Source organism: Amblyraja radiata, chromosome 13 (genome assembly GCF_010909765.2).
Source record: "Amblyraja radiata isolate CabotCenter1 chromosome 13, sAmbRad1.1.pri, whole genome shotgun sequence".
NCBI lineage: Eukaryota > Metazoa > Chordata > Chondrichthyes > Rajiformes > Rajidae > Amblyraja > Amblyraja radiata.
The window spans coordinates 50,226,792-50,240,454 of NC_045968.1; the positions used below are offsets into that span (position 1 = coordinate 50,226,792).

The window sequence follows — 13,663 nt, forward strand, 5'->3', positions numbered from 1 at the left end:
TGCTGAGGAGCTGAGAACTATATTCTGCACTCTGTATTTTCCCCTTGCCACCGATTGTACTTGAGTTTTACTTGATTTATATACAGTATTATCTGACTTGATTGGATGGTATGCAAAAAAAAAGCTTTTCACCCTACCTCAGTACACCCGGCATTAATAAACATAAATCTAAATGAATAGCAGCATTTAACTTGAGTAATTGAATGGCAGTAGTGTGCAATGAATGAAACAAATGATACTTATATGAACATCATCTTGTTAGCTAAATGATAACCAAAAACATTTGTGGATGCTGGAAATCTTAAAGTAAAAATAGAATATGCTGCAGAAGCTGTGGAAAGAGGAACATTCATGTTTCAGGACCAGGATGATGAAGAGTCCTGGACCTAAAATGCTAATTGTTTCGCTTTCCATAAATGCAGCCTTGTCTGCTGAGTGTTTCCAGAATTTCCTTTTTTTAAATGTATGCCTGTTTAGCTTTGTGGAATACATAAGTAATATAAAAAGTAATAAATGTGGAATATTGAAGGCCTTGGCATGTTAGCCAACATTGCTTTTTAATTTTCACTAGAATTGTATTGCTTAATTATTTAACTAGTCCATAAGAACAATTTAATTATTCAAATTTTAATAGCTCCATTAAAAAGTTAAATCATTATATACATTTTTCAGTTTCAGAACTGAACTCGGAGTGTGGCTTGGTGGATTTAATTATTACATGCCCTAAGGTATATTTGCTTCCTGAGATTATGTAGTTGCCATTCACAATTATTTGCGGAATAATTCAGTGATCTTTAGAGGAATCACAATAAAAATGATTACATTTCAAAAAGTACTTAATTGGCTTAAAGTTCATTAATACATCTCCATGTTGTGATTGCATTACACAAATGCAAATCTGACTTACTTTCCTTTTTAAAGGTGATAATTGCCTGGATTCTCTTGCCTAAGTGAAATCAATATCAGGAATCATTCCCTGGTAGATTCCAGCTGTTGAAATTTTGTCAAGCTGTAACTTGCACCCAACTATGGGAGGATTTCATGTCTTTATTGGGATTGTTTTCCGCGTTTGTCCTAAATTCTCAGAGAAGCCATGATGCTGAATATATTCATTTTTTGCTTCAAGGTACTGCAAGGGTTTACAGTGCTACAAACCGCAAGTGTATGGTGAAGCTGGAAGGACATGAAGGAGAAATCTCCAAGGTAGGTATGGAAGAGACTTGCCGGAAAGTGATTTAGGGATTTAAGTGAGGTTTACTCTAGCTACTGAGGATTCACGGAATCTGATGGATAAAATATACATTGATTTGGAAAGATGGGTTGAATAGGAATAGTCAGCATGGTGCTGTCTGTGGGAGGTCGTGTCCTATGAATTTGAATGAGTTTTTGAAGAAGTAATTAAGAAATTTGATGAAGGCTGGGCCATAGATATTTGGATTTCAGAAGGCCTTTGATTAAGTTCCGTATGGTAGGCTGCTCTGGAAGGATAGATCACATAGGATCCTGGGAGAACTAGTTAACAGTGTACAGTATTGGCTTCATGTTAAGAAGCAGGGGGTGGTGGTGGAAGGTTGTTTTTTGGACTGGGGGTTTGTGAAGTGTTGCACCCATTGCTGTTTGCCATCTATATCACCAATTTGGATGAGAATGTAGAAGGCATGCAGGTGACACTAAATAAGGTGGAATCATAAGCAGTGAAGATGGTTATCAAAAATTACAGCAAGATCATGATCAGCTGGGCATGTGGACTGAGGAATGGTAAATGGAGTTTAATACAGATGTGTGTGAGGTGTTGCATTTTGTGTAATCAAACCAGAGGGGAATCTTCACATTGAATGGTGGGTGGCTGGAGAGTATACTAGAGCAGTGGGCTCTAGGAGCACAAGTACATAGTTCTCTGAAAGTGACATCCCAAGTTGATAGGGTGGTGAAGAATGCTTTTGACATGTTGGCCTTCATCAGTCAGGGAATTGAATATAGGCGTTGGGACATTCTGTTAAGTAAAGTAAGTAAGTAAGTTTATTGGCCATATATTCACATACAAGGAATTTGCCTTGGTTCTCCGCCCACAAGTAACAACATGACATATAGTGACAATTACGAATGACTTAGAAAACACTAAACATTAATAATAATAAAACATTAATGATAAAACACCATTGATCAAGCAGGTGAACCAACAAAATACCAGATCAAAAGGAGGCTACAGATTTTTGGCTGTTGAGTAGAGCAACTTCTCGTGGATAAAAACTATTTTTATGTCTGGCTGTGGCAGCTTTGACAGTCTGGAGTCGCCTTCCAGAGGGAAGTGATTCAAAGAGTTTGTGGCCAGGGTGAGAGGGGTCAGAGATGATCTTGCCCGCTCCCTTCCTGGCCATTGCAGTGTACAGTTCATCAATGGAGGGAAGGTTGCAGCCAATAATTTTCTCTGCTGATCGGACGATTCGCTGCAGCCTCCAGGTGTCATACTTGGTGGCTGAGCCAAACCAGACCATGATGGAGAAGGTGAGAACAGACTCTACGATAGCCGTGTAGAATTGGACCATCATTGCCTGTGGCAGATTGTGCTTCCTCAGCTGCCGCAGGAAGTACATACTCTGTTGTGCCTTTTTGACGGTGGAGTCGATGGTAGCCCCCCACTTAAGGTCTTGGAGATGATGGTTCCCAGGAACTTAAAAGACTTCACAGATGTGACTGTGGTGTTGTTGATGGTGAGTGGGGTGAGGGGAGGGGGAGCTCTCCTAAAGTCTACAATCAATTCCACTGTCTTAAGAGCATTGAGTTCTAGGTTGTTGCTACCGCACCAGGATGCCAGGTGTGACACTTCCTGTCTGTAGGCAGATTCCTCCCCATCCTGGATCAGTCCAATCAGGGTTGTGTTGTCCGCAAACTTGAGAAGCTTGACAGAGGTGTCTGTGGAGGTGCAGTCGTTGGTGTAGAGAGAGTAGAGGAGAGAGTACCTAGCCTTGTGGTGCTCCTATGCTGAGTGTTTGCAGGTCCGAGATGTGCTTTCTCAGCCTCACATGCTGCTTCCTGTCTGTCAGGAAGTTGGTGATCCACTGACAGAGGGGTTCAGGCACAGTCAACTCGGAAAGTTTGGAGTGTAGTAGCTCTGGCACAATGGTGTTGAATGCAGAGCTAAAATCAACAAACAGGATCCTCGCATAGGTCCCCTAGGTGTTGTAGGATGAAGTGCAGGCCCAGGTTGACTGCATCATCCACAGATCTATTGGTCCGATATGCAAACTGCAGAGGGTCCAGCAGGGAGTTTGTGATATTTTTCAGCTTGACCAGCACAAGCCTTTCGAGTGTCTTCATGACTACAGAGGTCAGTGCGACAGGCCTGTAGTCATTAAGACAAGTAATCGTTGCCTTTTTGGGTACAGGGACAATAGTGGAGACTTTGAAGCAGGCAGGGACAGTACATGTTTGCCTGTACATGTACTGTATAGACATTTGTTTGGCACAGAGCTTCAGAGTAGAGGGAGATTTCCAGCTCTTTTGTCCTCTGAAAAGCCTCTCCATCTCCTCTATTTTTATTGTTGATATTGTATAAGTTATGTTGTGCAGCACAGAGGGTGTGGATGATTGGGTGTGAAGTGGAGATTGGAGGGGGGTGGGTATAGAAAGGCAGTCTTTGCAGACTGAGGTCAGGCTGTGAGTGGGTGTGAAGTGTTGGTTGGGGTGGGAAATGGTCCAGTCTTTGCCTTAAGTAGGTGTGAAATGGTGAATGGGAAGGAGAGGGTGCAGGGTCCATTCTTTGTAGACTGGGGTCTGGCTGTGTTGGTTGGGGAGGGGGGGAGGGGGCACCAGGGTTACGTTTCTGATTTTCAACCCTGCAGTAAAACTCATTCAGGTCGTTGGTCAGCTGACGATTGTCCAAAGAGCGGGGGTCTTTCCTCTTGTAGCTGGTAATTTCTTGCAAGCCCTTCCAAACTGAAGAAGAGTTACTAGCTGAGAACTTGCTCCTCAACTTCTCAGAGTACCTTTCTTTGGCAGCTCTGATTCCTCTTCTCAGCTTGTACTTGGCCTGCCTGTAGAGGCCTGCATCCCCGCTCCTGTAGGCCTCCTCTTTAGACCATCGGAGCTGTCTGAATTCTGCAGTGAACCAGGGCTTGTTGTTGTTGAACCATGTCCAGGTCTTAGTTGGAATGCAACTAAGTTGTACAAGTTGTATAAGTAACAGTTGTACAAGAAGCCTGTAAGGCCACACACCTGGAGTGTTGTGTTTAGTTTTGGTCACCCTGTTATAGGAAAGATGCTATAAGTTGGAAAGAGTGCAGAGAATACTATGAGAATGTTGCCGGGACTTGAGGACCTATAGGGAGAGGTTGGGCAGGCTAGGACTTTACTGTTTGGGGTGCGATGGGCTGAGGAGTGATCTTATAGAGGTGTACAAAATCATGAGAGGTATATATTGGGTAATAGATAGGAGCATTTTTCCCAGTAAAGGAAAACCAAGAACTAGAGGGCATAGGTTTAAGCTGAGGTGGGAAATATTTTATGGCAACCTGAGGGGCTACATTTTCACAGAATGGGTGATGGGTGTATGGACAAACTGCCAGATGAGTAGTTGATAGACACAAAAAGCTGGAGTAACTCAGTGGGACAGGCAGCATCTCTGGAGAAAAGTCCCTTCTTCAGAGTAGTTGAGAGATACAATACTGATGGAAAGGTATATGGAAAAGAATGGTTTCAAGCGATACGTAAAAGGAACCTGCTTAGATGTGGCAACTAAGTTGGCATGGACGAGTTGGGCCGTAGGATCTGTTTCTGTGCTGTATGACACTTTGAACTTATGACACTGATCTATAACAAAGTTATACATTTCCCTTTCTGGGGTACAGGCCAGGGATACAGGGATTCTAGCCTACAATATGATATGATAAACTTTATTCATCCCCGGAGGGAAATTGGTCTGCCACCAGTCACAACACACAACAAGGTGCACGAAAACTTGAAATTAAAAGTGAAAAAAAAGAAAAGGACAAGTGACTGTTGAGTGGCTGCCTTGTGCACAGCACCTTCACCGGAACAAATGAACAGACAAACAAACGAATGAACGCAGACTTATCCCCTGGGCAGAGGATTCTAAACGAGAGTGCCCCCCACCTCCCCCACCCCGGATTCCCCTTTGGCCGTCCCTCACGGCGGTCCCCTCATGCTGTGTCCCCATTGTCTTCCCCCTTCCCCCCCCCCCCCCTCCTCATGCTCCACCGCCATAGAGGTTCCTGCTGCCGCCGCCACTGCTCCATTGCTGCCTAGGCCCCCGTTGTGCTGAAGCCCCCATTGCTGCCGCCGAGGCTCCCATCGCCGCCGCTGCAGAGGCTTCTTTGCCAGACTGGCCTCGCCGCCCGGCTTCTCCGCAGTTACCTGGGAGGCCTGTGGGATGAGTCAGGCCTACCGGGGAGCGTTGCGGTCATCGGCGCGGCTGTTGTTCGGCAGGTAAATCGGGCCCGTGTGGCTCCCAGTGGACCCTGAGTCTACTCGGTACCACTCAGTTCTCTTACCTCATTTCTTTTTCATCGCCAACTGTGCTGGTACTTCTTCTTGCATTCATACAAACTCAAAAATATTAGCACTTGTTCTACTGATTTCCTCCCGCATCTGCTCTCACATTTACCTTATCCATTTCTGACTTTGCTCTCTTTCTTGCAAACTCTATGCCGATCTCTGGGATAGAAGACTTCCTCATATATATTAATAATTCTCCTCTCACCTTGCCTCTTGGAAAGATTTCATTTCTTTTTTCCAGCTCCATCCTCCATTTCACTCTGCTGATGATTCTTTAACCATTATTTCAATGTTAGGTCCCAAAAGTTAATATAATTAGATGGAAATTTGCCAGTTTTGAAAGTAAATTTTATCCTTTCAACCTTGCTCCACACCCTATCACAGTCGCAGTGTAAAAGAGTTATACATATTGGAAACAGGATATTTGGGTCAACTCATTCATACTGACCAAGATGTCCCTCTGAACTTGTCCCTTTTGCTTACATTTGGCACATTTTTTTCGAAATCTGTCCCAGTTATGCACCTGTCTAATTGTCTATTAAATGTAATTGTACCCGCTTCTACAGCTTCCTCTAGCAACTTATTCCCTTTACCCACCAACCTCTGCACGATAAAGCTGCTACTCAGGTTCATTTTAAATCTTCTCCTCTTATCTTCAATCTATGCCCCGGGAAAATGATTGTGATCATCCATTTGTGCATGCCCGTCATGATTTTATACCTCTATAAGATCATTCCACAACCTCCTGTGCTCCAGGGAAAAAAGTCACAGCCTCTCCCTGTAACTCGAATTCTGGCAACATCCTCGTCATCTTTTCTGCACCCATTCCGGCCTAATTACCTTCCTGTAACTGGACACCCGGAACTGCAGATACTACTCCCAAGTGTGATATCATCAGTGATTTATACAGTTGTAACACGGGGCAGTCACGGTCGTGCAGCAGTAGAGTTGCTGCCTTACAGCGAATGCAGCGTCGGAGACCCAGGTTCGATCCCGACTACGGGTACTGCCTGTACGGATTATGTACGTTCTCCCCGTGACCTGCGTGGGTTTTCTCTGAGATCTTCGGTTTCCTCCCACACTCCAAAGACGTACAGGTTTGGAAGTTAATTGGCTACAAAAATTGTCCCTAGTGGGTGTAGGATAGTGTTAATATGCGGGGATCGCTGGTCGGTGCTGATCCGGTGAGCCGATGGGCCTGTTTCCGTGCTATATCTCTGTATCTCTAAACACAATGTCCCAGCTCCTATGCTCAATGCCCTCACCAATGAATGCAAGTCTGCCAGCACCTCCTTTTTGTAATGTGAATATGTTCCAAGACATCACTATTCATTTCCCTTAATTCATTAGCCTCCACATCTTTTTCACAATAAATGAGGATAACACCCCATCCATCTCCTGTCTTTATAATGTCCAGTAAACATCATCTACTGCATGTTCTTCCACTTCTCCTCCATCCACCAAATTAAAGCAATTTGTTTTCTGGCTTTAATGAAGAATCCTTAATTTGCAACCTCCAATCCTTTTCTTCCAGACCCCCACCCAAAATGGTGCAAGGTACTTGCAACATTTTCCATTTTTGTTTCAGATTTATAGCAAAAGCATTTTTTTTTTACTCCCAAGTAAACATATTTGTTGTTTTCTCTAGTGGTCTCTTTAATGAGGTTTTGGCCATTTCATTTAGTACAATCTAGAATACGTTTACTCATTTGTTTCGGAATTTTGCATTTCTGTCTTAAAATGGCAGGAAATTGATTTGGAAACTAATTCAGATGGGAGTCTTGCAGAACTGAACGTTGTTCTTGTCAACGTGATCCTTGATCATTTTTGTCATAATTTGGAGCCACAGATTTGAAAGCCACAAAATTTCAAGGTCAGACAGAAAATTACAGGCAGGTTAGACAGTTTTAGTTACATTGCCTCACAGATTCAGGCTGGGAAAAACAACAGCATCATGGCACAAATTAATCCTGTGTGCTGTTTCTCCCTGGAGATAACAACAATATTATTTACTAACCAGCAGCGACAATTTGTATTCAGGTTGGAAGAGGAAAACCATCATAAAATAGGATGGCATAAAATTGTGGCTGCAGGAGGGTGCTGCTGTATGATTAACATTTTTATCACCTTTTCATATTTGTAGTGATGCTAATGTCGGTGTGATGAATTAGTGACACGTCAATGAGTTAAACCTAAATATCTTTTGCAAGAGGTGATGAAGCACATTTTATTGAACACTTTATTTTCAAAATGACTACTTCCATATTCTGTTTTATGAATGTGCCATTGCCTTGAAGCTTTGGAGCTATCTGACCTTCAAGGAGTTTAAATTAGTCCTTAAGCCCAAGTGAACTTCATTCCAACATTAATGAATTCCGGATTGAATGGAACTGTGCAATAAAACGTTCACTGTTCTCGAATCTTCACAATGAAAATGTTGCCAACCTCCTCTGGGAGTACACAGGCATATCAAATTGTCTTTGTGCATAGAGAACATTTAATGGGCAAAATAATGTGTTGGGGCTTCTTTTGGCTCTTTAGATTTTCCTTCTTTGATTTATGTCCATTTAACTAAATACAATAAGATGATCTTTATATTTTGTATGAAAATGATATGTCATTAGGCTTTAATGCATGTTAATTTGCCCTAAATATGCATTTCTGTATCTTAAAGGGACCAAATGGAAAAGGTATAGGAAGGAACTGCTGGTGCTGCTTTTCACCAAAGACAGAAACAAAATGCTGGAGTAACTCAGCAGGTCAGGCAACATCTCGTTTCGTCACCTATTCCTTTTCTCCAGTGATGCTGCCTGACCTGCTGAGTTACTCCATCATTTTGTGTCTATAAAACAAAGATATACTGAAATGAAAAGATTATCCGTTAATTTAAATACAGAACATCTTTATAAAAATTAAAGGCAATTAAAATCGGGAATCATTTTACATATCATATTTAGTGCTAATGATGTTTGCATTTTACTGATAAGTTCCATAGTCATTCTGGACACTTAGAGACTGAAAATTCTAGAAATGTGAATGCAGCATTCTAATGTTATGATGCTTTTGTCAGATTTGTTTCAATCCTCAGGGCAGTCGTATTCTCACAGGCAGTTCTGATAAGACAGCCAGGCTTTGGGATCCTCGCACGGGCCAATGCCTGCAGGTGCTAGAAGGCCACAGCGATGAAATTTTCTCATGTGCTTTTAACTATGAAGGAAATGCCATCATCACAGGTACAGTAATAAAACAGGTCAGGGATCAAATGAATCAAAATATTTTACTACGACAGGAGGATAGAATCAGATCCAATAGTGCCATTCAAAAGATTGGCAGACATACAAATGAAATAGAAAATTTGTGGGCTGCAGGAAGGAAAACAAAAAAAGTCTGGGACTAAGTAGATGAGTTGTTCAAAGTGCTGATCAAAGGACCAAAGCACTGGAGGCCAGATTACTTCCTTCTTTGATGTATGATGCTATGATTAATTGCATTCTCCCCATTCCCCCCCTCCCCCCCCCCCCCCCCACCATTTTTCTTCACTCCATGTACGTCATACCAAGTGTGCAGTGAATAAGCCTATTCTCAATGTTCACTGAAGCATATCCTATCTGTATGTGGTTATTACCGGATGCTCAAATTAGATAGTTTGGGAAACTTTAAATATGTTCACTATCAAGTATGATATAATATTTTAGGTCACTTTGGCTTACGCACTGTACAAAAAATATATATTTATTTTTAAATAGGAAGCAAGGATAACACTTGCAGGATATGGCGCTGAATGAAGATGGAGTTATTAAAGCATACAGTGAACTCATGCTGAATAACCTCTAGAGTAAGTGCGATATGTTGTTCTATAAATGAGAATCTCCAGTATTTCAGACATTTGCAATCTTAAAGAAAGATGTGAAGAATTCTAAGCAATATATTCAATTCGTTTTTCATTGCCAACTGGTAACAAATTAGATAGTTTAGCTCATCAGTGAAATGTCTTCAAATGTGTGCTACACTTCTAACTAACAACACCATTGTAAGAACAGAGCAATGCTTCCCTTTTCCAACAAGACTTTTGTTAATACAAGATTACACGGTTACAGATAGAATGCCATTAAGTTATGTCTTCTGAATTTTTCAAATACTAAAAACTACATTTGATCGAATTTCATTATTGTAAATTGCTGCATTAAATGCTTTTATAAAGTAGCACAATTACACTGATGTCATACCATCTAAACTTTCTGTTTGTTTACAATTAAAAATTTGACCTGTTTACAAAGAATTTCTTCATTTGTCTCTTGGTGCCTTTATTAGCCTGTGCATGATGAAATCAAAAGTTTGTTTTTTAGCGCTACCAATTTTTCAACTGATGATATTTGTTCTCATTGTATGCTACTTATAATGAGAAGCAAGGTCACATTTGTTTAATCTACTTTATCAATTCCATAGAAATAGTTGCTATCCTTTAGAAAGACAAGACTAATAGTTTACAGATTTTATAATTTTCAGTTGCAAAGTTCTTTACAACTAATTATTGTACGGCAGAACGCATGCCTGATTATAGGAGCCTCCCGCAACTAACAATGTGATCATGGCTGGTTAGGCTGTTCTAGTGAGCCATTTAGTAATGGCCCAAACACAAAGGGAAACTGTGGGACTCCATCATATTTGTTGGGTGTGGAGTCAGATATGCAGCAGAATGAAGGACATTATGCTTGAAAGGTTTGATAGTAAATGTTCTTTTAAAAAATATTTTAAGAATTTCAGGGTCACCATTGATGACCTTTTAACTCCTTATTATTGAATTAAAATTGATTTAATTTCCCCAGATGAGTTTTGAACTTGTTTCCAAATCTTTGATTAGGGCTTGTTAACTATGATGTTGCAATTCCTCACATCTTCACGCAACAGGAGTTATTAACAAACAACCATTCATCTATTTCCTTTACAGAAGCGTGTCTTAATACTTGGGTTCACTAGAAAAAAAAAATAATTGCCCCTTTCCAGTGGGTAATCGTATTAGTTAAGTACGTGCATGAACTATTTGTTAAATTTGTATTAGTATTCTAATTATTCTTTATCACAGAAACGAATTCAGAGTTAATTTATGCACATACATATACCCGTCCCCTTGCATCTTTGAGGAATACTGTGTACAGACCAATCCTGGCTATCTTTCATAAGCATGGGGCAGGCAGGTACAAGTTTTCAAACTCTGTAGTTATTGAACAATGGAAAACCCTCTGATATGGTTCTTCCCATCTCTACCACATCCATAATTAGGAAGGATAGAAGGTCCAGTCCTCCCTGATCAAATCAGAAACTGGTGAAAGTACATGCATGAATTATTTGTTAAATTTATATTAGAATTCTACTTATTCTTCTCCATCACAGAAACAAATTCAGACAGAGACCAGATGGATTGATAGTTATGATGCTAAATTATTTTAAATAATAAATCAAATTTATGTGAGGCAGCCTTCATAATGAAGTCTTTAATGCCTGCCTTCTTTCTAACAAGGTTAACAAAATGAAAGTGTTTTCCAAACAGCATCGTTGGTAGAGGCAGAAAGTAGGAAGGGGTCTGGAATTAAGCAGGACAAATCCAGTCCTCACACTTTTAATCAATATTTATTGTGACATCCATTCACTATGAGTTTATTGTCATAAAATAACATAAATACATTGGAATTCATACAAAGTTCATAGTAATGCAGAAAGTATTACCATGCTGGTTTAACTCAGTGGGACAGGCAGCATCTCTGGAGAGAAGGAATGGGTGACGTTTTAGGTCGAGACCCTTCTAGAGACTGAAGAAAGGGTCTTGGCTGAAACGTCACCAATTCCTTCTCTCCAGAGATGCTGACTGTCCTGCTGAGTTACTCCAGCATTTTGTGTCTACTTTGGATTTAAACTAGCAGTGCTTTCCTACACACCATGCTGGTTTGTGCGGTAATGCACAAAATCCCATCAAGAATTCAGTGTGATTTTCATGTGCACATTTTCCAATCTATTTCATTGTTTTGAGAGGGAACTGTAATAAATTTAAAGAAAAATGTAATTTGACTAAATCTAGCATGGTAACTGCAATCTGCAGTATTACAAATAAACCCACATGTTTTGTACAAAATCAAACATTTTTTGATGGCAAGTTTATTTTTTGAATGAAGTATTACAGTTGTCATCCTTAATAGTGACTTTTTGCCAAGGTTCCCCTTTTGATTGTGCTTTTTAAAACTTGATATTTCTGAGGAACAGTATTGATTTGAAAATAAACAATTGGTCCAAAAAGAAACTGCTCAAGACAATTATTTTATCTGTCAATTGTACCACTAAAAACTGTTGTTATTTTCCTTTCATTTATTGTATTAGGCTGCTGTAGAAAAGTGGCAGAATTATTTTATCCCTAAATTGGGATAATTATTATAACTGCATTACATTAAACACGATGTGCAGTTTGCAACTCTTTTCACAATTCTCTATTTTTGTATGTTGCCAAACAGCATGGCCCCTTTAGTGCTAGCAGACTGGCATTATTTAGACAAGGGTTTTGGTTTGGATATGCAGCATTCCCTGGTATTACATTCTAAAATTTGATCTAATGTTATGTGACTATTTCAACAGAGTAAACAGCATCAATACATTAAAATCATCTTTGCAGTCAGCTGTCTGGAACTCTTCACTAGCTGAAAGGTTGGTTGTTCAGATATACAAGCGCGCTGTACACCTAAAATACAGTTTTAATAAGATGATTGTAAAAATATTTTCTTTCAACTCTATCCAAATCTGCGCTAAAGTCAAGCCACACAAATTTACATAAACAGTACAGGCTTCGTCTGATACCATATGGCTTGCGTATGTCATCGTCTTCACGTGTACAGTACAAATCAGATAAAAGATAACAATGTATTCAGCTTTGAGTGTGGCTTGTTTGCATCTGTGACAGCTCTTATACACTTACATTGCAAAATGAGTACACGGTATGCCCAATGTAATAGTGGGGCTGCTTTGGTGATGAAATAACATTTATCCACATTTAATAATAAATAGTTGCTTCAACTCTGCAATTAATATGTGGCAGAAACAACATATCTTGGGTATGTATGACAAATTGCTCTTTGACATAAATACAACTGCTGGTTTTCACATGTAGTATACAGTACCACTTGGTGTGACCCATGTGCAGATAATGAGTGATTTCAAGAAAAACACAACCTGGCTTGTAAATATTCATACAAATCAACTCCAGAGTCAAAGTTTCAATATGACTATTATACCTTTTTATCTACACAAACAAGAAATGCATATTAATATTTAGCCCAATTCAAGGAGCCAGTCAAACAGACTGCTTGTTTGAAGCTTTCCTTCCTCTTCTTGTAATTCACAGAACTGCATGATTGCAAGAAACAGATCTTTGAGCTTCCAGGCTCTCTGGTTAGCAAAGTGGATAACATCTAAAAACTGAAACCAAAGCAAGAAATTGGTTATTGCACAACAGATTATTTTGCCTTATACATCGAACTGCAAAAAGATAGATTTCAGTGTGATATTATTTTTTATATAGGTTATAATCTTAGAGATTATAGAGTGATATAGTGCGGAAACCAGCCCTTCGGCCCAACTTGTCCACCTCGGCCAACATGACCCAGCTACACTAGTCCCACCTGCCTGCGTTCGGTTCATATCCCTCCAAAACTGTTCTGGACCATATACCTGTCTAACTGTTTCTTAAATGTTGGGATCATCCCTGCCTTAACTACCTCCTCTGGCAGCTTGTTCCATCCACCCACCACCCCTTGTGTGAAAAAGTTACCCCTCATATTCCTATTAAATCTTTTCCCCTTCACCTTAAACCTATGTCCTCCGGTCCTCGATTCACCTATTCTGGGCAAGAGACTGCATCTACCCGATTTTTCCTCTCCATTTTATACACCTCTATAAGTCTATGACGCTATGGCTTTTAATGGCTATCTCATGTTTGAAATCACCACAGTTGAATATTTTTGTCTTATTTGTCTTATTTTTAATTGGTTTCACTATTGCATTGCCACTACACTCTTTCAAATTCGCAATATGATAAATGCAAAGGGATGATCCTGATTTCTTTTTCTGCCCAAAACAGATGAGCACCTGAGCGGGATAAATTTCTGGA

At 40.2% G+C, this 13,663-nt stretch overlaps 2 protein-coding genes across 3 annotated transcripts in view; one reads left to right on the forward strand and one right to left on the reverse strand.

The window, feature by feature from the left end:
* The window catches only part of daw1 (dynein assembly factor with WD repeats 1), a 75,590-nt gene extending 65,797 nt beyond the window's left edge, over positions 1 to 9,793 (forward strand). Inside the window, exons 11-13 of one of the 2 annotated variants that reach the window (XM_033032066.1) lie at positions 1,127 to 1,203; positions 8,585 to 8,747; positions 9,261 to 9,793. In XM_033032066.1, the coding sequence (XP_032887957.1) occupies positions 1,127 to 1,203; positions 8,585 to 8,747; positions 9,261 to 9,295 (275 nt within the window). In that variant the 3' untranslated portion in view covers positions 9,296 to 9,793. The remainder of the gene's footprint in view (positions 1 to 1,126; positions 1,204 to 8,584; positions 8,748 to 9,260) is intronic. The other variant, XM_033032067.1, reaches the window with a different exon arrangement.
* Positions 9,794 to 11,385: 1,592 nt separating this feature from the next.
* LOC116980011 (SPHK1 interactor, AKAP domain containing) overlaps positions 11,386 to 13,663 on the reverse strand; it is a 132,313-nt gene continuing 130,035 nt past the window's right edge. The window contains exon 11 of the mRNA XM_033032069.1: positions 11,386 to 12,972. Within this exon, the coding sequence (XP_032887960.1) occupies positions 12,826 to 12,972 (147 nt within the window). The 3' untranslated portion in view covers positions 11,386 to 12,825. The remainder of the gene's footprint in view (positions 12,973 to 13,663) is intronic.